At 48.8% G+C, this 26,399-nt stretch overlaps 1 protein-coding gene across 1 annotated transcript in view; it reads right to left on the minus strand.

Moving 5' to 3' along the window:
- The window catches only part of LOC119963790, a 1,053,439-nt gene that overhangs the window by 636,099 nt on the left and 390,941 nt on the right, over window positions 1-26,399 (minus strand). The window contains exons 68-69 of the mRNA XM_038793076.1: window positions 11,362-11,501; window positions 10,498-10,630 (exon numbers count right to left, since the gene is read on the minus strand). Of these exons, the coding sequence (XP_038649004.1) occupies window positions 10,498-10,630; window positions 11,362-11,501 (273 nt within the window). The remainder of the gene's footprint in view (window positions 1-10,497; window positions 10,631-11,361; window positions 11,502-26,399) is intronic.

Genomic DNA, 26,399 nt, shown 5'->3' on the forward strand with positions numbered 1-26,399 from the left:
GTCCTCACTAAGACTGTTTTTCCCTGCAGCCTTAGCAGTTCTCCATTTTGTAGCCCAGTGTCCATCTTAGATGGCTACATTCCCTCCTTGTGATCCTCACAAGAAATTGTTAAGGATCACCTATGCACGTTTCTTCGAGTGCCTTTGGGTTCCCTCTTTGGGTTCCCTGACCTTAGCAAGTTCCTGGGCGTCTACGCCGTCTTTAACTATGGCAAGAAAAATTTTATCTCACATTTCTACTTGACGCTATGTCAAAGGGGACATGCATTACCAATAACCGGGAACCTCTACCTATCACAAGTACTATCCTTATCTTACTTTAAACATTTTATTACAGTCTAAAAACCTTATCCATTCACACCACATTACATATCGCTTTCTGACTCGGCAGTCGAGTTCAGAACAATATAATACATTAGTGTCTTCTTTATTAACATATTGCTTTATTCATTTCCTAGGCATCAAGGGGTTGGGGGGATTGGTGAAAACCGAAAATAGGGGATTGAGGTCCGTAAATGGTTGAGGGGCAGGAACGGGAGGCTCTCCTTTTCCATTTCCTCAACCCGAGGGTCTGTACAATGATGCAGAGAATTGCAATCACCAGCAGTGATTCAATCACGTACGACATTGAATACCATGTCATGAATTTTGTGCACCCGGTCTGAACTTCGCTGATCAGTGCTGAGCACGGGGGAGTTGGTGTGAGGGAAACATTAACGGCGGGGGTTGTGTGGGAAACGTGACTTGCTTCCACATATACAAATACAACAACGTTTAAAACTAATAGGTAGGCTTCCATCATGGTCTTCTCTTCGTTCTCTTTGTCCTCTTCCTTCTGTATGGCCAATCCTTGCCGTGAACCCTCTTTCGACTCTTCGAAAGCTATGGGATCAAGCACAGTATCTGTCAATACACAGTTTAATATCCGTACTGTTGGTGTATCTGTCTTCTCATTCCAATTGACCCTTAAATGACTGGCCAAGTCACACCCTGTGACTCCCCTCATTTTTTTTTCAAATGCGCATTTAGGAGCAGATATACACTGAACAACGTTCCTCCTGCGAGCCGTCTCGCAGGCTTTGTCAATTTACCATCCGAATGTTCCTGGATGTAAATAGCATGTGGGATGGCGGCCTAAAGGCTACCTAACGTAAAATGAAAGCAAATTTTGAAACAAAAAGGTCGAATGGGTTGCGCATGGGCCGCTACGGGTAAGATTTGGATGGGATCCCCGGGTAAGACGTGCTGTGCCGTTCCCGAGCTTGGCTGACCAAAGGGGGTTCTCAGACAGGGCGGGTCCTCAGTGCCGTTTCTCCACTGCCTGAGTAACCTGGAATGAACGGGCAAGAATGTGTTAACCGTGGGATTGCAGCCTCTATTCACAGAATAGAGGGGCACCTAAAAACAAGGGAGGAGCCAAGATGCTCCTTGTGAAAAGTTGAGCTGTGCTCCAGACAGTTTAGCCATAATGTGAGGTGGTCACAATCTTTTCAGCTGAAATGATCTGCAATCAAACCCTTAACATATCAACAAGCAAACAAACACAAACTAACAAACAAACATACGAGCAGGTTCCATCAGAAAGGATATCGCTTCCCTCAAGCGGTTCCTATTTTACATCATCTGGACACCTCACTTTTCCTCTGCCTCTGTGAACAGGGTAACAAAGGGGTTGCCGTATCGGGAGTCAGACACCGTGTCATCCTGCTCTCCCAGATCCCACACCCTTGTGTGGATCAGGCATGCAATCTTGGAATTATGTGACCGGGGGTCACTTTCATCGTTACGGACAAGTCTGTATGAATTGTCCCTGTGCCAAAGTGTGGGGTCTAAACCTGAAGGGGTATTGTCGGGGTCGTCGGGGTCGGGTGGTGGGTCTGGGTATTTAATATAGGTGACTTCCATGGGGTCACTGGAGTCGGGGTCGTAGTCGCTACAGTGGGGGCTGTAGGGTTGTGTGCTGTGGCTGTCCTCAAAGTCAGTATCAGTATCGCTGTCTCTGCTGTGGCAGCTTGTGGGCTTTTCGGGGCGTGGTCTGTTGTGGTCAGTGGGCGGAGTCGTGGACGAGTCCGATGATGAACTGGTCTGTGAGGGGGATGGTGGAAACGTGTCTCTAATGGGCGGGGCGAGATGTTCTGCTGCGTCTAGCAGGACATGGTGTGGTTAGACTGTGTTCCATATGCCTTCAGTTGGTTAATATGGAACCACGCAGTCTTTCCATTGGGGTATTTTATCCTGTAAACTGAGGGGCTAATTTTGTCCGAAATTGAATAAGGGCCTCAAAATTTTGGTGCCAAAAAACTGCTGGGGTTATACATAGATAGCATTACCTGTTGCCCAACCTGAAATTCTGTGGGGTGTACGTTCTTATTAAAGCAAGCTGTGCTTTGTTTGCGTCGTTTTCCCAGTTGAACCGCGGCTGCGATCTGTGCAGACCTCACAGTCTCAACTAGGTCTTTAACAGCTTTCTCATGCGTGAGGGCCGTCACTTCGGGGCTAGTCATGTCCAGTCCTGAAAGGAATTCTGTACCTTTCATAGGGCGTCCGGTCATGAGTGTGTGTGGGGTGAATCCTGTGGATGTTGAAACCATGTTGCGGATAAACATTAGTGCAAATGGGAGTACTGAATCCCATGTAGAATTGTTTTCCTGAACCATTTTTCTAAGGGTAGATTTTGGGGTCTGATTCATGCGCTCTACAATCCCGCTTGACTGTGTGTGATACGCAATGTGAAAATTTTGTTTAATGCCGAATATGGTCAGGACGTTCTTCATGACACGTCCTGTGAAGTGAGATCCCTGGTCCGAATCTATACTTCTGGGTAAACCCCATCTCGTGAAGATGTGGTGGGTCAGGATCTTTGCAGCTGTCTTAGCTGTATTCGTTCGTGAGGGGAATGCCTCTACCCATTTGGTAAAGGTATCAATTACAACCAGCACGTATTTATAGCCATTCCTACAAGGGGGCAATGGTCCTATTAAGTCGATCTGGAGGTTTGTCCAGGGGCCATTAACTGGTCGAGTATGCCGAAGCTGTTCCTTTTTGGAATACCTCTCCGGGTAATTCAGGCCGCAAATAAGGCAATTCTCAATGTAATGGGTAACATCGGTCCTTAAATTAGGCCACCAACAGAGTTTCCTGAGGTGCCTCGTGGTCGGGTCGATCCCTTGATGTCCATGACTGTCATGGAACAAGGCAATCATTTGATTTCTATCCTGCTGCGGGACCACATAAAGCTGGTCCTTGATGATCACACCCTCATGTGTGGTCAGAGCGTGTCGGAACTTATCATACTGTGGCACAAAAGTCCCTTTAAAAATCTCCCTGAGATCTTCATCCTGCTTCTGTGGCTCGGCTAAATCTTTGATGTCCGTCTGTGAGACCTGAACTGCACTCACAGGGGCGCTAGCTGGGGGTGTCCAAAAGTGTCCTCGCCTGGAACCTGCTTTTGCCAGTGCATCGGCTTTTGCATTTCCAGGGGGGGATGACCTATGGTGGCTTCTAACTTTGATAATTCCAAAGGTCCTATCCTTCGCTTTGTGTAGGATGTGGCGGAGTAAAGGGGCTGATGGAAGGGGTTTCCCGTCTGCGGAGACAAACCCTCGTGTCCTCCACAGGGGTTGAAAATCCGTTAAACTGTTGCAGACATATAGACTGTTCGAGTATATGTCTGCCGGGCTGGGGAAAGAATCGGGGTGGTCCACTATGTAAGCTATGGCCGCGAGCTCTGCTGCCTGCGCGCCTAAGTGACCTGGCAATTTTAAAGCTATTTCTTCGAGTGCGCGACCCTGCGCGTCCTCGACATAGATGCCGCATCCAGTGATACGCTCACCATCTAAAACCGTGGATGAACCGTCCACGTATATCTTCAGTGGGCCACACGTGTCTGTGTGTTGGGGGCTTTGTCTTGGGTTCCCTATCTTCCTGGGGGGTGTCTTCGCTATGGAGGGTCCTGTGTTGTGTAGGGGTGCTACAATTTCACATTCATGGGGCTGTCCTGGATATTGGAGGTTGTCGGCTAAAAATGTGTGTGTCCGGGTCCGTTTAACCGTAATGTCGCGTCCTTGTAAAAGTAATGTCCACCTAGCTGCCCTAATCTGGCTAACTGAACCGTCCTTCAGTCGACCGTCTAGGAGTAACTGTGTGGGGGTGTGCTCGGTCAAAATGGTGATGGGGTTGAGTCCGGTAATGTAGGAGAAGTGTTGAACTGCCCAGAAAACTGCTAGGAGGTGCCTCTCGCAGGCTGAGAATCCTTGTTCTACTGGGTCTAAAAGTCGGGAGGCATAAGCCACGGGTCGTAGCTGCTCGTGCCGTTCCTGAAGTAACACGGCCGAGAGGGTCAGATCTGTGCTCGCTACCTCTATTGCATAGGGGGAGAGTTGGTCTGGGACTTGTAGCGCGGGTGCTGCGCTAAGGGCTTTCTTTAACTCTTCCACAGCCTCTGTATGCTGCGGAAGCCATTCCCAAGGTGCTCCTTTCTTAAGGAGGTCGGAGAGTGGGGCTGCCTTTGTCGCGAATCCATCGATATGGTTCCGACAGTACCCAACCAGTCCTAAAAACGACCGGAGGGCTGAAACATTCTGGGGAAGGGGCAATTTGACAATCGAATCAATCCTTTTGAATTCGATCTCGCGTTTGCCGTGCGTGATGACTGTACCCAAATACATCACTTTATTTTCCAATATCTGGGCCTTTCTGGGGTTAACTTTACATCCAATCTCGGTTAAATGTTCCAGGAGCTCGGCCAGAAGCGTAACGTGCTCTGCCTTTGTGTCTGTCTGCAGTAATAGGTCGTCCACATACTGTACCAGACATTCGGGGCGGGAAAATTTTTCTAAACCATTTGCCAGCTGTCGGTGGAAAATGGAGGGGGAATTGTGGAATCCTTGTGGGAGGCATGTCCACGTATACTGCTGTCCTTTGAATGTGAAGGCAAATTTGTACTGGCACGCCTTTGCCAATGGGATTGACCAGAAGCCATAGCTAATGTCCAATACCGTGAAATATTTGGAGTGGAGTCCCTGTTTGAGCATGGTCTCGGGACTTGTTGCTACCGTGGGGGCTTTACTGCTGGGGTTACTTTATTGAGCTCCCGATAATCAATGGTCAGACGCCATGATCCGTCGGGCTTTCTCACTGGCCAAATAGGGGCATTATTGGTCGAGGCTACTGTTCTAATAACCCCTTGCTCCAATAAGCTACCTATTACTTTCTCTATTTCTCCCTCTGCTTCTAGGGGAAATCTGTATTGTTTCTGTGGTCGGGGGTCAGGTCCGGTAACGTGAACTTGTCCAGTCATTCTGCCGCAGTCGTGCCGGTGACTGGCAAATGCTGTCCTGTGTTTGTTTAAAACTGCTCTCACTTGTCTGTCCGTGTTTAGTGTAGTCAGGTCGAAAGAATATTTGCCTACTGCGCTAATCCGATTTGCGTACTCTCCTACTGTGAGAGTAGCGGGTGCTCTGTCTGACCTTGCCATTCGCCAGACACACTGGTTTACTGGGTCGAACGACAGGCTATGGGCATTCATAAAGTCTATACCCAATATGTGTTCTGCTGTACGGGGAAGATTTACTAAAACAACGGGGTGTTTGGTAGAGATGTTCCCTGGCTGGATTGCTACGGGGGCTGTAATGTGTCCCTGCTGCGAGTGACCTGTAAAACCGCTAAGTGTGATGGTGGAGGTGGTCGGCCACGTGTCTGCCTGTGCCGTGGTGGTGGAATTAATTGTGGTGCGGGACCCTCCTGTGTCCCAAAGTAACTCTATGGGCTTCCCTCTAACCTTAGCTGTGACTACCGGTCTTCCGGATTGATCCCAAAGAGTGTCACAGACCCAAGTGGGGGAGCCCAAACAGCGTCAGTCCATTCCGTCCACATTGGTCTGTCCTGACTGTATCCCTATACTATGGATCGGTTTTGCTCTATTTCTATTCAGAGTGCCTGTCTGCTGGCCTCTCTGTGATCTTTGGGGTGCATTGCATTCCTTTGCCCAATGTCCTAATTGGCCACAGTTGTAGCATTCGAGCGACTTCTGTGGAGGGCTGTTCTTCCCTTCATTTACCCATGCGGGGCTTTGGTGTGCTCTCACTGCCTGAATGTCCGCTGCAGCCTGAGCTTCATCTGGGGTCTTTATTGTACTTTTGCCCTGAACCGATTGTTCCCAAGCGCGGGACAATCTTTTCAGAACCCATTTCTCGTTATGGGCCTCTTCTGAGGGGTCATAGCTATTGCAAGCACTCTGTCCTGCATCTGTGGCATGGGAAATTATGGTGCGTGTCCATTTGACTATATTGTCACGGTTCAAATGCGCTCTATTTAAATCTTCCTGCAAATGCTGTGGGATGCTCTGTCCTCTTTTGTCGGCACTTATTTAGTCCTTCGACTGGGTCTCCTCTATTTTATCCTATTGCATCTAAAATGGAGGTGTGCATTTCTTCTAGGGTGCCTCCTCCAACATTCTGTGGGTCAGGGAGGGCTGCTACTACAGACGGGTCTAAGCACAGAACCGTGAGCTTAACCTGCTCTCTCTCGTCCAGGCCGTACATGGTTGCCTGCTGTTTCACTATCGCGAAAAATTGGTGGGGGTCTGCGGTGGGGAGAAACGGAATGATTTTCTCACACGCGTCCCTGAGTTGGGTTACAGTTAAGGGGGTGGTGTACGTAATATCGGGTGCGCCTTCTGTGGTCGCTTTCCTTTGGGTGGTGACTGGATTCATGGGTACGGTAGCTATTTGATCTGTGGGGGGTTGGGGTGCTTGTCTTTTCTGCTGCGCTGCTGGTGCACATGTTCCTTGAACATAGCGCTGCGCGGTCTCACTTAATTCCTGCCAGTCTGGGGCATTCTCCTCATCTAGCTGTGTTCCAAAGGTGCTTTGGAACCCATTCTGCACTGAAAGCAGAGATTGCAGCTCCGCAATCTGCTTCCTACACTTGGCATGATCCACTGTGCTTTGTCTTTGTTCTGTGGTGGCAGCATGGAGTGCTCTTAACGCTGCCTTTAGGTCAGAGCATTGCCTCTGCAATGCCTCTACCTGCTTTTCTGATTCTTCTCTTATCAGGACGGCACGTTGCACATCCTGATAGGCTTTTTCATACTGGGTCTGGGAACTGCTCAGATGGGCTAGACATGACTGATGTGCCCTCTTGGCATCATCCACCTCTCTACCCTTCTCTGCCAGCTTCCCTCTTAATTCCATGTTTTCCTTTTCGATGTCCCTGACATCCACTTTGCTCATCCTATTTCTCTCTTCTAACTCTGCTCGGAGCGTCTGAACGACCTCCTCAGTGCCTCGCAACTGTGCCAAACAGGACACGATTGCCATCGGCTTGTATGCTTTACTCGGATTTTTCTTTTGAATTTGAGAGAGGTTCTCCCACCAAGTATGTCCTATACTTCCGGGACCTGTCTCCTCATTCATACAGAACTCATCCCAAAGGGGCCATCCCTTTCCTTGCAGATACTTGCGGAGTTCCAGCTCCCACACGGGACACTGACCAACTCGGCTACTTCTAGTCGCTGCGACCACAAACCGTTCTGGGTTCATGAGGCGTTCCATTGCCTGCATGGCCATTTTCTCTTTCTCTCTTAATTTAGGACAGGGGGTGTTGAGGTAATGTTTTACAAGACGGGTAAGGCTTTCACTATGTTCCGCTCACAAAACTTCCGACAGTTCGTCGCAACAAAAAGCTCTCAGGTTTACCTTACAACCCTGTTAGTACTCATGCACAAAACACATTTCCGAATTATCTTTATTCGTTTGAACACCTTGATTACTTGTGATTTTTCCTTTTTCTTTACTCAGATTTCTAATTCAAATTTCTGGGTCCTCGACGGAGTGGGGGTGCCACTTGTAACCGAGTCCCGTCAGGGAGTAGCCACTAAATGTTGCTCGTTTTACTGGAGTGTGATTAACACGCCTCCGTTTAAAGGCTGCGTGCTTAACACTACTATGGCTCTGTGTATGTAGTTATGCTCGGAGTCGCCAGGTGCCGTATTGAGACACCGTCACAAGAATATCAAGGTCAGGTTCAAAGTAATAGATCTGTACACCGATCAGTAAGTCCAAACGATTGGTGTTTATTATAACAAATATAATAAATACACATGCATACGCTAAAGAGACTAACTTACTTCTAATACTAAACAACTAAATACTTATCTAGACAGGAACAGGCAAGGTCAGGGAGCAAGGCCTTCGTCCCGTTGTTGGTCTGCAACTCTCAGATTCTTAAAGTTGTCAGGATCTAGCAAGGTCTGGATCACGTAGCGATCGTTGTATTGGCACTTACAGTTCGATGGCTGATGGCTCAACGGCTGGTGATGGAACTGGAGTCAGGATGCGATGTAGCAGCAAAGCAGAGCCGGAGCAACAAAACAGACCGAACCATGTGCGGGGTCTATTCTTATAGGTCCTAGAAGTCCGTGCCCCCTTGGGGCGGTCCTTTTACCTGCCAGGTATCGATTGGGCCTTTCCAATCGATATCTTCCAAACTCCCCAATCTGAGGGTCGTTCCTCGATGGGTGGGGCGGTCCCTACGGTTCTTTGTGTTGGTTGCTGTGGCGCCATTCTGTCTGGGCGTCTACTCAAAAGTATCCATTGATACTTAAATGTTTCTATTGTGCGGGGTCTGGATCTGGATCACCTCATTACTATGCAGATCTGTTCCCATTTGCACCTTTGGCTGAAACTCTGCACCTGGCCAAAAACTGGTTTCTGTACGTGCAGAATGCAAATTAGTCTTCTGCAAACTGCTTGTCCTCACTAAGACTGTTTTTCCCTGCAGCCTTAGCAGTTCTCCATTTTGTAGCCCAGTGTCCATCTTAGATGGCTACACTAACACACTATAAGACTTCTTCACAGCTCTATCTACTTGAGTGGCAACCTTCAGAGATATGTGGACATGAACTCCAAGATCTCTCTGTTCCTCCACATTCCTCACAACCCTGCCATTGACCCTGTAATGGGCATTGAATTTTTTTCCACCAAAATGAATCACCTCGCACTTATCTGGGTTAAACTCCATCTGCCATTTTTCGGCACAGCTTAGCATCGTATCAACGTCATTGATAAAAATCACAAATAGCAGAGGACCCAGCACTGATCCCTGTGGTACACCGCTGGTAACTGGTCTCCAGTCTGAAAATTTTCCATCCATCGCCACCCTCTGTCTTCTCAGTGCCGCAGTCCCAGTGCTAGCTACTGTGCCACATGCCACCCCTTTCACCTTCAGCAAAACGGGATGGGGCAACATTGTTTCAAATTTTCTGAGAAACAGACATCACTAGTTTAACTTAAATGGATAGCAATCTGCTGATGTCATCCAGTAAAGTTACTTCAGACTGTTAAAATATGTTAGATAAATACATATATGATTATTATTTCCCTTTGTATAGACAAGTTACGCCCAGGTAGTGGGGAAATGGGGTGAGGCCGATCATTTTTCTATGAGGAATAGATAAGGGGTTGGGGAAGTGGGTCCATAAATAAAAGAGGAGGCCATTTGAGGGAGGCATAAATTAATCAGGGGTTGGGTTATCACTGCTGCCTCACAGCGCCAGAGAACTGGGTTCAATTCCTGCCTCGGTAGGTTGTCTGTGTGGCGCTTGTACATTCTCTCCGTGTCTTTGTGGGTTTCCTCAGGGTCCTCCGATTTCCTCCCACAGTCCAAAGATGTGCACATTAGGTGGATTGGTCATGCTAAATATTCCCAGATGTGCCGGTTACGGGGGTGCTTCAGGGAATGGGCAGGGGAGTGGGCCTAATTAGGTTCCTCTTTCAGAGGGTCGGTGCAGACACACAAGGCTAAATAGCCTCCTTCTACACTGTCGGAATTCTGTGGTTTTATAGTTTTATCTGGCTGAAGGTGCTGTATGGCCCAGGAATATTGGACACAAGCAGGCTAGCCAATGAAGACAAAAGATACACTTTGCTACAGCAGAAGCAGAGAATCATGGGGAACATACTAATCCCACACCTCATCCTGAAGGACATTGTGATCCGCTGCACATCACAATATGCAGCATGTGCTTCCCATGTCACTTTGTCCTCTTTTCAATATTTGAAGATAATTGCTAAGATCATAGAATACATCATAAACTTTTGCAGTGCAGAAGGAGGCCATTCGGCCCATCGAGTCTGCACCGGCTCTTGGAAAGAGCACCCTACCCAAGGTCAACATCTCCACCCTATCCCCATAACCCAGTAACCCCACCCAACACTATGGGCAATTTTGGACACTAAGGGCAATTTATCATGGCCAATCCACCTAACCTGCACATCTTTGGACTGTGGGAGGAAACCAGAGCACCCGGAGGAAACGCAAGCACACAAGGGGAGTATGAGCAGACTCCGCACAGACAGTGACCCAAGCCGGAATCGAACCTGGGACCCTGGAGCTGTGAAGCCATTGTGCTATCCACAATGCTACCGTGCTGCCCCGTGCTGCCCCACGGTACCCCAAGGAAAGACAAATGGAGATTTTTATATACTAAAGACTTACATGTACGCTGGGAGGCTGAGACTTCATCACTTTCCTTCTTGTTTGGGTAGATGGCAGTAAGGGTAACATCATATAAGGTGTCAGGATCCAGGTTATCTAAAACCTGGCTTGACTCTTTGCCATTTATAATCATCTGGAAGAATATGCAGAAAGTGAAGGTCAAGATATGTTCAGTGCATGAAACCAATTTGTTTTCTGCAAACTGATTCCCTCAACTAAATGGGGATGTTTGAATTTGATATCACTCAGGGGGTCACAAGGACCTTAAAATCCTTTACCAACCCTTGGCTGCAGCCACCTTTCCCAGTGGCATTCCCTCGTGGTCATGTGGAGTATTTCTGCAGAAAATTAAATTGAAGGAATAAACTAATTTGGACTGTTTTGTTCATTACGCAAATGCTCTTCTTTGAGTGGGCAACTGAGCCCAACATCTCAATACTAAAGAGCATATGGTCCGTGCGGAAAGCAGTTTTCTGATCACCTTCTAGTACAGTAATGCCATTCAGAAACAATGCGCTGATGTTTTTGCAGGTTATGCTTTTTTAGAGCTTATCCCACCCAATTGAGTTTGGCCGATCTCCAAATTTTCCAGTCCTGCCCGTGACTGCGTGTCCCTGTTGGGAATGGAAAATACCTGTTGTTTTCAGTGTGACCAAGCCCCCACGACCAACAGAGAATGCAACTCATTAGCAAGTGTGGAAAGGATTACAAGGATGCAATGAAACATCGTTGCTGGAAAGGAGGAACATTTTCATACAGATACAGATCTGTCTGACAGCGGTTTTGCTTCACACTCGCATGTTGCAAGGCAAATTTAAAAATCAGCTGGAGCTACACAGACGCAGAAAGTATGGATTTCATCACCTCTTTTTTGTCCCCTCCCCCAGATGGAACCCAGCTGATTCTGTACTGGTCCGCCTCCTCCGATCCATGATCCCAGTCCATCCGGAAACTTTTCCTCGTGATGTCCGAGAAGCGTAGGTTTGATGGTGGTTGGTCAACCGCTGTGTGAGTAGAATCAGACCTTAAATGTATACATGTAGCAGAAAGGTAACAGAATCTGACAGAGCAGAAATGAGTAGAGGCCATCTGAGCAATGATTTGAGATACTGGTAATGATCGCCAACAACTTGCATTGATAACAGTGACTTTAATGCAGTAAAATGTCCTGAGGCACTTCAGAACATAGAACATAGGACAGGACAGGCACTTCAGCCCTCCATGTTGTGCTAACCTGTGAAACCACTGTCAAGCCCATCAACACTATCCCATTATCATCCATATGTTTATCCAATGACCATTTAAATGCCCTTAATATTGGCGAGTCCACTCCTGTTGCATGCAGGGCATTCCGCTCCCTTACTATTTTCTGAATAAAGAAGCTACCTCTGCCATCAGTCCTATATCTATCTCCCCTGAATTTAAAGCTATGTCCCCATGTGCTGATCATTATCATCCGAGGAAAAAGTCTCTCACTGTTCACCATATCTAATCCTCTGGTTATCTTGTATGCCTCCATTAAGTCAGTTCTAAACCTTCTTTTCTCTGACGAAAACAGCCTCAAGACCCTCAGCCTTCCCTCATAAGATCTTCCCTCCAGACCAGGCAACATCCTGGTAAATCTCCTCTGCATCCTTTCCAATGCTTCCATATCCTTCCTATTATGCAGCGACCAGAACTGCAAGCACTGCTCCAAATGCAGACGCACCAGAATTTGTACAGCTGCAACATGACCTCATGGCTCCGAAACTCAATCTCTCTAGCAATAAAAGATAACACACCAAATTATTAATAGCACTATCTCCCGGAGTGACAACTTTCAGGGATCTATGTGCATGGACACCGAGATGTCTCCACTCATCCACACTACCAAGAATCTTACCATTAGCCCAGTAATCTGTCTTCCTGTTATTCCTTCCAAAATGAATCACCTCACACTTTTCTGCATTAAAGTCCATTTGCCACCTGTCAGTCCAGCTCTGCAGCTTATACTGCTCCTCTGTAACTTGCAACATCGTTCCGCACTGTCCACAACTCCACCGAGTTTAGTGTCATCTGCAGATTTACTCACCCATACTGCTACGCCCTCCTCCAGGCCATTTATAAAAATGAGAAACAGCAGTGGCCCCAAAACAGTTCTTCGTGGTACACCACTAGTAACTGAACTCCAGCTGAACATTTCCTATTAAATTTGTCTTCTTCCAGCTAGCCAATTTCTGATCCACACTGCTAAATTACCCTGAATCCCATGTCTCCGTGTCTTCTGCAATGGCCCACCATGCGGAAGCTCATCAAACGCTTTACTGAAATCCATGTACACCAATCAACTGCTTTACCCTCGACCACCTGTTTGGTCACCTTTTCAAAGATCTCAATAAGGTTTGTGAGGCACGACCTACCCTTCACAAAACCGTGTTGACTATCTCTAATCAAATTATTCCTTTGAAGATGATTATAAATTCTATCTCTTCTGAGACTTTCCAAGATATTGCCCACAACAGAGTAAGGCTCACTGGTCTATAGTTACCGGGGTAGTCTCTATTCCCCTTCTTGAACAAGAGTACAACATTTAAAAAAAAAAATTTTTTTTAATAAATTTAGATAACCCAATTATTTTTTCCAATTCAGGGGCAATTTAGCGTGGCCAATCCACCTACTCTGCACATTTTTGGGTTGTGGGCACGAAACCCACGCAGACACGGGGAGAATGTTCAAACTCCACACGCACAGCAACCCAGGGCTGGGATCGAACCTGGGACCTCAGCGCCGTGAGTCGGTTGTGCTAACCACTTGGCCACCGTGCTGTCCAGGGGACAACATTTGATGTCCTCCAACCTACTGGCACTATTCCTGTAGGCAAAGATAATATAAAGATCCAAGCTAAAGGCTCAGCAATCTCTTCCCTTAATTCACAGAGAATCCTAGGATAAATCCCATCAAGCTCAGGGGATTTAGGTATTTTCACACTTTCCAGAATTGCTCACACCTCCTCCTTATGAACCTCAAGTGCCTAAAGTCAAGTAGCTTGTACCTCATTATTCTCTTCAACAACATTGTCGTTTTCCTGTGTGAATACTGATGGAAAATATTCATTCAGCACCTCTCCTATCTCCTTGGACTCCACGCACAACTTTCCTTGACAGGCCCACAGCAGAGGGCAGCAGAGCAGAGCTTCTGATTGGCTGTTCCGGGGATATTTGTATACGTGCAGTGCGGTCAGCGTAAGTTGAAGGTGCACCTGCATCAGTGACCCGAGGAGTTCGACGGAAGTCAAGCATCCAGCAGAGGGCAGCAGAGCAGAGCTTCTGATTGGCTGTTCCGGGGACATTTGCATACGTGCAGTGCGGTCAGTGTAAGTTGAAGGTGCACCTGCATCAGTGACCCGAGGAGTTCGACAGAAGTCAAGTATCCAGCAGAGGGCAGCAGAGCAGAGCTTCTGATTGGCTGTCCCGGGGACATTTGCATACGTGCAGTGCGGTCAGCGTAAGTTGAAGGTGCACCTGCATCAGTGACCCGAGGAGTTCGACGGAAGTCAAGCATCCAGCAGAGGGCAGCAGAGCAGAGCTTCTGATTGGCTGTTCCGGGCACATTTGCATACATGCAGTGCGGTCAGCGTAAGTTGAAGGTGCACCTGCATCAGTGACCTGAGGAGTTCGCGGAAGTCAAGCATCCAGCAGAGGGCAGCAGAGCAGAGCTTCTGATTGGCTGTTCTGGGGACATTTGCATACGTGCAGTGCGGTCAGCGTCAGTTGTAGGTGCACCTGCATCAGTGACCCGAGGAGTTCGCGGAAGTCAAGCATCCAGCAGAGGGCAGCAGAGCAGAGCTTCTGATTGGCTGTTCCGGGGACATTTGCATACGTGCAGTGCAGTCAGCGTAAGTTGAAGATGCACCTGCATCAGTGACCCGAGGAGTTCGCGGAAGTCAAGCATCCAGCAGAGGGCAGCAGAGCAGAGCTTCTGATTGGCTGTTCTGGGGACATTTGCATACGTGCAGTGCGGTCAGCGTAAGTTGTAGGTGCACCTGCATCAGTGACCCGAGGAGTTCGCGGAAGTCAAGCATCCAGCAGAGGGCAGCAGAGCAGAGCTTCTGATTGGCTGTTCCGGGGACATTTGCATACGTGCAGTGCAGTCAGCGTAAGTTGAAGATGCACCTGCATCAGTGACCCGAGGAGTTCGCGGAAGTCAAGCATCCAGCAGAGGGCAGCAGAGCAGAGCTTCTGATTGGCTGTTCCGGGGACATTTGCATACGTGCAGTGCGGTCAGCGTAAGTTGAAGGTGCACCTGCATCAGTGACCCGAGGAGTTCGACGGAAGTCAAGCATCCAGCAGAGGGCAGCAGAGCAGAGCTTCTGATTGGCTGTTCCGGGGACATTTGCATACGTGCAGTGCGGTCAGCGTAAGTTGAAGGTGCACCTGCATCAGTGACCCGAGGAGTTCGCGGAAGTCAAGCATCCAGCAGAGGGCAGCAGAGCAGAGCTTCTGATTGGCTGTTCCGGGTACATTTGCATACGTGCAGTGCGGTCAGCGTAAGTTGAAGGTGGTTTGTGAAGGGGCTGTTCTCGAGTGACAGCTTTACCCGAAACACTACTTACGTAATGTCTCCCACCCATCCTTCTCCTCTAACCAAAAAAAAAGTTCTGTCCGTTGGCCGAGTTTCAACCATTCAGAGGAGGAGGAGCAGTCTCTGGGTGAGTATAAAAACTCACTTTAACCCAGGGATCGAGGCCTAGTTTCGGGAGCCGTTCAGAGGAGGAGGAGCAGTCTCTGAGTGAGTATAAAAACTCACTTTAACCCGGGGATCGAGGCCTAGTTTCGGGAGCCGTTCAGAGGAGGAGGAGCAGTCTCTGGGTGAGTATAAAAACTCACTTTAACCCGGGGATCGAGGCCTAGTTTCGGGAGCCGTTCAGAGGAGGAGGAGTAGTCTCTGGGTGAGTATAAAAACTCACTTTAACCCGGGGATCGAGGCCTAGTTTCGGGAGCCGTTCAGAGGAGGAGGAGCAGTCTCTGGGTGAGTATAAAAACTCACTTTAACCCAGGAATCGAGGCCTAGTTTCAGGAGCCGTTCAGAGGAGGAGGAGCAGTCTCTGGGTGAGTATAAAAACTCACTTTAACCCGGGGATCGAGCCCTAGTTTCGGGAGCCATTCAGAGGAGGAGGAGCAGTCTCTGGGTGAGTATAAAAACTCACTTTAACCCAGGGATCGAGGCCTAGTTTCGGGAGCCGTTCAGAGGAGGAGGAGCAGTCTCTGAGTGAGTATAAAAACTCACTTTATCCGGGGATCGAGGCCTAGTTTCGGGAGCCGTTCAGAGGAGGAGGAGCAGTCTCTGGGTGAGTATAAAAACTCACTTTAACCCGGGGATCGAGGCCTAGTTTCGGGTGCCGTTCAGAGGAGGAGGAGTAGTCTCTGGGTGAGTATAAAAACTCACTTTAACCCGGGGATCGAGGCCTAGTTTCGGGAGCCGTTCAGAGGAGGAGGAGCAGTCTCTGGGTGAGTATAAAAACTCACTTTAACCCAGGGATCGAGGCCTAGTTTCGGGAGCCGTTCAGAGGAGGAGGAGCAGTCTCTGGGTGAGTATAAAAACTCACTTTAACCCGGGGATCGAGGCCTAGTTTCGGGAGCCATTCAGAGGAGGAGGAGCAGTCTCTGGGTGAGTATAAAAACTCACTTTAACCCAGGGATCGAGGCCTAGTTTCGGGAGCCGTTCAGAGGAGGAGGAGCAGTCTCTGGGTGAGTATAAAAACTCACTTTAACCCAGGGATCGAGGCCTAGTTTCGGGAGCCGTTCAGAGGAGGAGGAGCAGTCTCTGGGTGAGTATAAAAACTCACTTTAACCCAGGGATCGAGGCCTAGTTTCGGGAGCCGTTCAGAGGAGGAGGAGCAGTCTCTGGGTGAGTATAAAAACTCACTTTAACCCGGGGATCGAGGCCTAGTTTCGGGAGCCATTCAGAGGAGGAGGAGCAGTCTCTGGGTGAGTATAAAAACTCACTTTAACCCAGGGATCGAGGCCTAGTTTCGGGAGCCGTTCAGAGGAGGAGGAGCAGTCTCTGGGTGAGTATACAGACCTACCGGTAACTTCCTGTTTTCCACTTTTTTTTCAAAAGTGACATCAGAGGGAAGCTGTGATCTGATTGGTTGATAACCAATCTGCCCCAAATTTAAAACTCGTAAACTTAAATTAAACAAATTAATTAATTAGAGATGGCTGGTCAGGTGACGTGCTTAAGCTGCTTGATGTGGGAGTGGCAGATCCCATTGCGAGCTGCAGCGACCACATCTGCAGTAAGTGTTGGCTGCTCGAAGAACTCCGGCTCAGAGTTGATGAGCTGGAGTCTGAGCTTCACACACTGAGGCACATCCGGGAGGGGGAGGCTTACCTGGACACTTTGTGTCAGGAGGCAGTCACACCTGTCAGAGTAAATAGTTTAAATCCTGCCAGTGGCCAGGGACAGCAGGGTGTGACTGCAAGTCAGGCAGGTAAAGGGAACCAGCAGTCAGGAACTCAGGAGCCTCAGCCCTTGACCCTGTCCAACAGGTACGAGGCACTTGCTCCCTGTGTGGATGGCGAACAGGGCTGCAGGAAGGATGAGTCAGCTGACCAAGGCACCATGGTTCAGCAGGCCATTCAAGGGGAGGAAGTAAATAGGCAAGTTGTAGTTGTAGGGGACTCTATTATCAGAGGGATAGATAGTATCCTTTGTGAGCAGGATAGAGGGTCACGCATGGTATGTTGCCTGCCCGGTGCTAGGGTGCGGGACATCTCTGACCGGCTTGAAAGGATATTGGAGAGGGAGGGGGAGGATCCAGTTGTTGTGGTCCATGTCGGTACCAACAACTTAGGCAAGTCTAGGAAAGAGGACCTGTTTAGAGATTATAAAGAGTTAGGATTCAAATTAAAAAATAGGTCCTCAAGGGTCATAATCTCCGGATTACTGCCCGAGCCACGTGAAAATTGGCATAGGGAGGCAAGAATAAGGGAAGTTAACACGTGGCTGAAAGAGTGGTGTGGGAAAGAGGGGTTCCTTTTCATGGGACACTGGCATCAGTTTTGGGACAGGGGGGACCTATACCGTTGGGATGGTCTCCACCTGAACCGAGCTGGGACCAGTGTTCTGGCGAAAAGAGTAAATAGGGTGGTCAATAGGACTTTAAACTAGAGATTGGGGGGGGAAGGGAAAGTCAGGGAACCAAGAGGTGAAGGAATCAGTGGGAAGCGTAGCTGCTTAGGATTACAAAAAATCACGAAAAAACAGAGCTCAGGAGAGGTTACGATAGTCCCCATCTCACAAAATATGACACAGTGTATGGAAAGGCTCAGTAAACCAAGGTCCACCACACTAAGAAAACAAAAAGGGACAGTCAATAGGGAATTAAAGGTGCTATATTTAAATGCCCGCAGTGTACGGAACAAGGTAGATGAGCTTGTGGCCCAGATTGTGACTGGCAGGTATGATGTGGTAGGCATCACAGAGACATGGTTGCAGGGGGTTCAGGACTGGCAGTTAAACATCCAGGGATTTACAACCTATCGAAAAGACAGAGAGGTGGGTAGAGGGGGCGGGGCTGCCTTGTTAATTAGAAATGAAATTAAATCAATAGCACTAAACGACATAGGGTCAGACGATGTGGAGTCTGTGTGGGTAGAGTTGAGGAACCACAAAGGCAAAAAAACCATAATGGGAGTTATGTACAGGCCTCCTGACAGTGGTCAGGACCAGGGGCACAAAATGCACCACGAAATAGAAAGGGCATGTCAGAAAGGCAAGGTCACAGTGATCATGGGGGACTTCAATATGCAGGTGGACTGGGTAAATAATGTTGCCAGTGGACCCAAAGAAAGGGAATTCATTGAATGTTTACAGGATGGCTTTTTGGAACAGCATGTGATGGAGCCCACGAGGGAACAGGCTATTCTGGACTTAGTGTTATGTAATGAGCCAGAATTGATAAAAGATCTTAAAGTAAGGGAACACTTAGGAAGCAGTGATCATAATATGGTAGAATTCAGTCTGCAATTTGAAAGAAGGAAGGTAGAATCATATGTAAAGGTTTTACAGTTAAATAAAGGTAATTACAGGTGCATGAGGGAGGAACTGACGAAAATCGACTGGAAGCAGAGCCTAGTGGGAAAGACAGAGTAACAGCAATGGCAGGAGTTTCTGGGAGTAATTGAGGACACAGTGCAGAGGTTCATCCCAAAGAAAAGAAAGGTTATCAGAGGGAGGATTAGGCAGCCATGGCTGACAAAGGAAGTCAGGGAATGCATCAAGGCAAAAGGGGAGCCTATAATGTGGCAAAGACTAGTGGGAAGTCAGAAGATTGGGAAGCCTACAAAAACAAACAGAGGATAACAAAGAGAGAAATAAGGAAGGAGAGGATCAAATATGAAGGTAGGCTAGCCAGTAACATTAGGAACGATAGTAAAAGTTTCTTTAAATACATTAAAAACAAACGGGAGGCAAAAGTAGACATTGGGCCGCTCCAAAATGACGCTGGTAATCTAGTGATGGGAGACAAGGAAATAGCTGAGGAACTTAATAAGTACTTTGCGTCCGTCTTCACAGTAGAAGACATGAGTAATATCCCAACAATTCAGGAAAGTCAGGGGGCAGAGTTGAATATGGTTGCCATCACAAAGGAGAAAGTGCTAGAGAAACTAAAAGGTCTGAAAATTGATAAATCTCCGGGCCCAGATGGGCTACATCCTAGAGTTCTAAAGGAGATAGCTGAAGAAATAGTGGTGGCGTTAGTTATGATCTTTCAAAAGTCACTGGAATCAGGGAAAGTCCCAGAGGATTGGAAAATCGCTGTTGTAACCCCCCTGTTCAAGAAGGGAACAAGAAAAAAGATGGAAAATTATAGGCCAATTAGCCTAACCTCGGTTGTTGGCAAAATTCTAGAATCCATCGTTAAGGATGAGATTTCTAAATTCTTGGAAGTGCAGGGTCGGATTAGGACAAGTCAGCATGGATTTAGTAAGGGGAGGTCGTGCCTGACAAACCTGTTAGAGTTCTTTGAAGAGATAACAAATAGGTTAGACCAAGGAGAGCCAATGGATGTTATCTATCTTGACTTCCAAAAGGCCTTTGACAAGGTGCCTCACGGGAGACTGCTGAGTAAAATAAGGGCCCATGGTATTCGAGGCAAGGTACTAACATGGATTGACGATTGGCTGTCAGACAGAAGGCAGAGAGTTGGGATAAAAGTTCTTTTTCGGAATGGCAACCGGTGACAAGTGGTGTCCCGCAGGGTTCAGTGTTGGGGCCACAGCTGTTCTCTTTATATATTAACGATCTAGATGACGGGACTGGGGGCATTCTGGCCAAGTTTGCCGATGATACAAAGATAGGTGGAGGGGCAGGTAGTATTGAGGAGGTGGGGAGGCTGCAGAAAGATTTAGACAGTTTAGGAGAATGGTCCAAGAAGTGGCTGATGAAATTCAACGTGGGCAAGTGCGAGGTCTTGCACTTTGGAAAAAAGAATAGAGGCATGGACTATTTTCTAAACGGTGACAAAATTCATAATGCTAAAGTGCAAAGGGACTTGGGAGTCCTAGTCCAGGATTCTCTAAAGGTAAACTTGCAGGTTGAGTCCGTAATTAAGAAAGCAAATGTAATGTTGTCATTTATCTCAAGAGGCTTGGAATATAAAAGCAGGGATGTACTTCTGAGGCTTTATAAAGCACTAGTTAGGCCCCATTTAGAATACTGTGAGCAATTTTGGGCCCCACACCTCAGGAAGGACATACTGGCACTGGAGCGGGTCCAGCGGAGATTCACACGGATGATCCCAGGAATGGTAGGCCTAACATACGATGAACGTCTGAGGATCGTGGGATTATATTCATTGGAGTTTAGGAGGTTGAGGGGAGATCTAATAGAAACTTACAAGATAATGAATGGCTTGGATAGGATGGACGTAGGGAAGTTGTTTCCATTAGCAGGGGAGACTAGGACGCAGGGGCACAGCCTTAGAATAAAAGGGAGTCACTTTAGAACAGAGATGAGGAGAAATTTCTTCAGCCAGAGAGTGGTAGGTCTGTGGAATTCATTGCCACAGAGGGCGGTAGAGGCCGGGACATTGGTGTCTTCAAGACAGAAATTGATAAATTCTTGATTTCTCGAGGAATTAAGGGCTATGGGGAGAGAGCGGGTAAATGGAGTTGAAATCAACCATGATTGAATGGTGGAGTGGACTCGATGGGCCGAATGGCCTTACTTCCGCTCCTATGTCTTATGGTCTTACCCTAGTCATTCTTTTATTCCTCACATACCTATAGAAAGCTTTAGGGTTGCCATTGATTCTACGTGCCAAAGATTTCTCATGTCCCCTCCTGGCTCTTCTTAGCTGTCTCTTTAGATCCTTCCTAGCTAACCTGTAACTCTCGAGCGCCCTAACGGAACCTTCACGTCTCATCTTTACACAAGCCTCCTTCTTCCTCTTGACATGTGATTCAACTACTATAGTAAACCACGGTTCCCTCGCTTGACCACTTCCTCCCTCCCTGACAGGCACATAAGTACATAAGAACTAGAAGCAGGAGCAGGCCACATGGCCCCTCGAGCCTGCTCCACCATTCAATGAGATCATGGCTGATTTTTGTGGACTCAGCTCCACTTTCCGCCCCGAACACCATAACCCTGAATCCCTTTATTCTTGAAAAACTATCGACCTTTCTCCAAAAAAACATTTCATGACGGAGCCTCAACTGCTTCACTGGGCAAGGAATTCTATAGGTGCACAACCCTTTGGGTGAAGAAGTTCCTCCTAAACTCACGCCTTAATCTATTTCCCCTTATTTTGAGGCTGTGCCCCCGCGTTCTGCTTTCACCTGCCAGTGCAAATAACCTGCCCACATCTATCCTATCTATTCCCTTTATAATTTTACATGTTTCTAGAAGATCCCTCCTTCATCCTTCTAAATTCCAACGAGTACAGACCCAGACTATGCAACTTCTCGTAATCCAACCCCTTCAGATCTGGGATTAACCCAGTGAATCTCCTTTGCACAACCTCCAGTCCGTCCTTTCTCAGGTAAGGGAACCTAAACTGAACACAATACTCCAGGTTTGGCCTCACTGACATCTTATACAATTACAGCATAACCTCCCTAGTCTTGAACTCCATCTCTTGAGCAATGAATGACAAAATTCCATTATCTTTCTTATTCACCTGTTGTAACTGTAAACCAATATTTTTGACTCATGCACGAGCACACCCAGGTCTCTCTGCACAGCAGCATGTTTTAATATTTTGTCATTTAATTAATTATCCTGTTTGCTGTTATTCCTACCAAAATGGATAACCACACATTTGTCAACATTGTATTTCATCTGCCAGACCCGAGTCCATTCACTTAACCCATCCAAATTCCTCTGCAGGCTTCCGGAATCCTCTGCATTTTTTGCTTTACCACTCATCTTAGTGTCGTCTGCAAACTTATTGCCCTTTGTTCCCAACTCCAAATCATTGAAGCAAATTGTGAACAATTCTGGTCCCAGCACTGATCCCTGAGAGACACCACTAGCTACTGATTGCCAACCAGAGAAACACTCATTAATCCCCACTCTTTGCTTTCTATTAGTTAACCAATCCTCTATCCATGCTACAACTTTACCCTTAATGCCATGCATCTTTATCCTGTGCAGCAACCTTTTGTGTGGCATCTTGCCAAATGTTTTCTGGAAATACAGATATACCACATCCATTGGCTCCCCATTATCTACTGTTCTGGTAGGGTCCTAAAAAAATTCCACTCCATTAGTAAGGCACGACCTTCCCATTTATGAACCCATGCTTCGTCTGCCCAATGGGACAATTTCCATGCAGACGTCTCACTATTTCTTCTTTGATGATAGATTCCATCACCTTGTCCTCCATTGCACCGATGTCATCCCTTACTATTGCCCGGATGTCATCCTTAAATAACAGAGCTACACCACCCTTACCATCCACTCAGTCCTTCCGATTAGTTTGATATTTATCAAGGACTACTATAAAAGTCCCAAAGGCCTTGCTCACCCCCTCCGAGTCCCCAACTAAGTTCCAATCCCATCAACCACTTTCCCTATTTCCATCGCTGCCTTGCTTTGTCTGAGCTGCTGTGCAATCAACCTACTGGCCTTTTCCCCATGCTCGTACACCGCTTCCTTCACCTTCCTGAGTTCCTCCACTGCCTTTCCTGTAGTTAACAAACTAAATTCTTCCTGCAGCCTCCGGCGTTCCCTCAACAGCCCTGGCTCTGGCGCCTTCACATACTTCCTATCCACTCGTAGGCTCTCTCTTACCAGTCGGTCCATCTCTGCCCTGTCCGTGTTACAGTGCTCACCCCAGTCCAACGCCGGCATCTCCACATCATGGCTGTCCGTCCTGTCACTGTAAGTCTGGATCTAGATCCAGCGCTTCCCAGACCACCGCTGCTGAGACCTCCCCCGTATCGTTTACCTGCATGTAGTTCAGCATCCACTTCCTCAATCTCTCGCAGACCACTTCGTCTGCCAACAGCCCCACATCCAATCTCCACTGTGGGCGCTGCTTACTGTCCATACTGACCTGCAGGTCCACCCAGTGCGGAGCATGGTCCAATATCGTAATTGCCGAATGGCCCGTATCCACCACCCTCACCAACAAGGCCCTGCCACCAACAAAGAAATCTATCCAGGATTACACCTTGTGAATGTGGGAGAAGAAAGAATGTCCTGGCTCTCGGCTACCTAAATCTCCACTGATCCACCCCACCCCCTCCCATCTGCTCCATGATCCATTTCGGCTCCTTTGCCATTGCTGGCACCTTGCCCGTTCTCGAACATGATCGGTCCAGGCCTTGATCAATAACCATGTTGAAATCCCCACCCATAATCAGCCTGTGCGATCATCCCAGGTTGAGGGTCCCACTGAACTTTGGGAAAGGTTGACAGGGTTTATTGCTGCTGTTGCACGGTATGAAAATACAACAAAACATTTTTCCCTCACAAAAGACAAGGTAAAAGTGATGTAAAACCAAAAAATGCTGAAAATGCTCAGCTGGTCTGGCAACACCTGAAGAGGGAGAAAAAAAGTCAACAGGTTTTAAGCAGATGGGAGGTGATTAAAAAAAGTGGGAAGGTCTGTCACAGGGTGGAGGGCAGGAGAAATTAAATGACAAAAGAGTTGTCAATGTGGGGATTGGGGCAAGATGTGGCCAGAGGAGGCGTGAATCACAGAATAATGAGCAGCTGCTGTCTCAAAGCAGAAACAAGAGAAACATGGGTTAAAATCAAAAGTTGCAAACGGAAAGGAACAAAATTTGGCCTGGATAATGATGTAAAATTGTTGAACACGGTGTTGAGTCCAGGATGCTATAAAGCACCTCATGGAAAGTTGAGGTGGTGTTTTTCCAGCTCTATTGGAATAATGCTGCTGATCAAGGACAGAGAGATCAGCAAGACAGCAAGGCTAAATAAAGGAGATGCAAACTGAAATGTTGGATACTGACAGAAAGCAGAGCGGCTTCACATGTAGGTGTAATGGATTGGGGGTGGGGGGAAAGAGACTGAAGTATGTTAGTGCAATAGGTCATTAAATTCAACAGTAGAAACAGATCACAAAATGTGTTTCACTGGATAATGAAGTTTGAGGAATATTGCGAGTCAATAAGGTAATATTCCATAATATATGTGCAGGTTTACTGCGATTGATTATCTTTTCCATGTCACCTTTCTTACTTTGTAAAAATTTTTTAGTGCACCCACTTACTGTTTTTTTTTCAATTCAAGGGGAGTTTAGCGTGGCCAATCCACCTAATGTGCACATCATTGGGTTGGGGGGGTGAAACCCACGCAGACATGGGGAGAATGTGCAAACTCCACACGCACAGCAACCCAGGGCTGGGATTCGAACCCGGCTCCTCATGGAACATGGAACATAGAACAGTGCAGCAGAGAACAGGGGCTTCGGCCCTCGATGTTGTGCTGAGCATTGTCCAAACGCAAGATTAAGCGATCCCACTCCATGTCATTCTGGTGTGCTCCATGTTCCTATCCAATAACTACTTGAAAGTTCCTAAAGTGTCTGACGCCACTATCACAGCAGGCAGTCCATTCCACACCCTAACCGCTCTCCGAGTAAAGAACCTACCTCGGACATCCCTCCTATATCTCCCACCCTGAATCTTATCGTTATGCCCCCTTGTAACAGCTACATCCACCCAAGGTAATAATCTCTAACCCCCTCATCATTTTCTCAACCTCTTATGTCGCCTCTCATCCTCCTCCGCTACAAAGAGAAAAGCTGTAACTCCCTCAACCTTTCCTCATAAGACCTATTCTGCAATCCAGGCAGCATCCTGGTAAATCTCCTTTGCACCCTTTCCAATGCTTCCACATCCTTCCTGTAATGAAGTGACCAGAACTGCACACAATGCTCCGAATGTGGTCTCAGCGGGGTGAGGAATAGTTGCAGCATAACCCCGCGGCTCTTAAACTCAAGCTGGTAACTGGTCTCCAGTCTGCAAATTTGCCATCCATCACCACTCTATGGGCGCGATTCTCCGCACTCACGCCGGTTCGGAGAATAGAGGGCCGCGCAAATTTTTACGGCGACGCAGGACCGACGCCCTCCCGCTATTCTCCGAACCCCGCACAAACTACACGTCAGGAATTCCGGCAAAGGCCTCAAAAGCGCCCCCGACACAACCAGTAGCCCGAATTTTTGGCCCCCCGCTATTCTCCAGCCGGCCAACACACCTGCTTTTCAAGTTCGTCAACCAGTCGTGCTGGCTGACGAGAGCTTCGAGGAGGTGAGCGCACCGCTCAGCGCACCGCTCAGCGCACTGCTGGAGTCTGGCCACAACGGGGAAGGCATCCCCGTGAATGGGAGGGGGGTCCAGCGCGGGGGGGGAGTGGGGGACCTGAGGGGGGGAGTGGGGGAGACTGAGGGGGGAGTGGGGTAGACGGGGGGAGTGTGGGAGGCTGAGGGGGGAGTGGGGGAGACTGAGGGGGGGAAGTGGGAGTGGGGGAGACTGAGGGGGGAGTGGGGGAGACGGTGGGGGAGACTGAGGGGGGGAGTGGGGGAGACTGAGGGGGGGAGTGGGGGAGACTGAGGGGGGAGTGGGGGAGACTGAGGGGGGAGTGGGGGAGACTGAGTGGGAGAGACTGAGGGGGGGAATGGGGGAGACAGAGGGGGGTGTGGAGGGAGACGGGGAGTGGGGGAGACTGAGGGGGGGAGTGGGGGAGACTGAGTGGGGGGGGAGTGGGGGAGACTGAGGGGGGAGTGGGGGAGACTGAGGGGGGAGTGGGGGAGACTGAGGGGGGAGTGGGGGAGACAGGGGGGAGTGGGAGAGACTGAGGGGGGAATGGGGGAGACAGAGGGGGGTGTGGAGGGAGACGGGGAGTGGGGGAGACTGAGGGGGGGGGGGGGGAGTGGGGGAGACGGGGGGGAGTGGGGGAGACGGGGGGGAGTGGTGGAGACGGAGGGGGGAGTGGGGGAGACGGAGGGGGGAGTGGGGGAGACTGAGGGGGGAGTGGGGGAGACTGAGGGGGGAGTGGGGGAGTGGGGGAGACTGAGGGGGGAGTGGGGAGACAGAGGGGGGTGTGGAGGGAGACAGAGGGGGGTGTGGAGGGAGACGGGGAGTGGGGGAGACTGAGGGGGGAGTGGGGGAGACTGAGGGGGGAGTGGGGGAGACTGAGGGGGGAGTGGGGGAGACTGAGGGGGGAGTGGGGGAGACTGAGGGGGGAGTGGGGGAGACGGAGGGGGGAGTGGGGGAGACTGAGGGGGGAGAGGGGGAGACTGAGGGGGGAGAGGGGGAGACTGAGGGGGGAGTTGTGGAGACTGAGGGGGGAGTGGGGGAGACTGAGGGGGGAGTGGGGGAGACTGAGGGGGGAGTGGGGGAGACTGAGGGGGGAGTGGGGGAGACTGAGGGGGGAGTGGG

The sequence above is a fragment of the Scyliorhinus canicula genome, chromosome 3 (assembly GCF_902713615.1).
Source record: "Scyliorhinus canicula chromosome 3, sScyCan1.1, whole genome shotgun sequence".
NCBI lineage: Eukaryota > Metazoa > Chordata > Chondrichthyes > Carcharhiniformes > Scyliorhinidae > Scyliorhinus > Scyliorhinus canicula.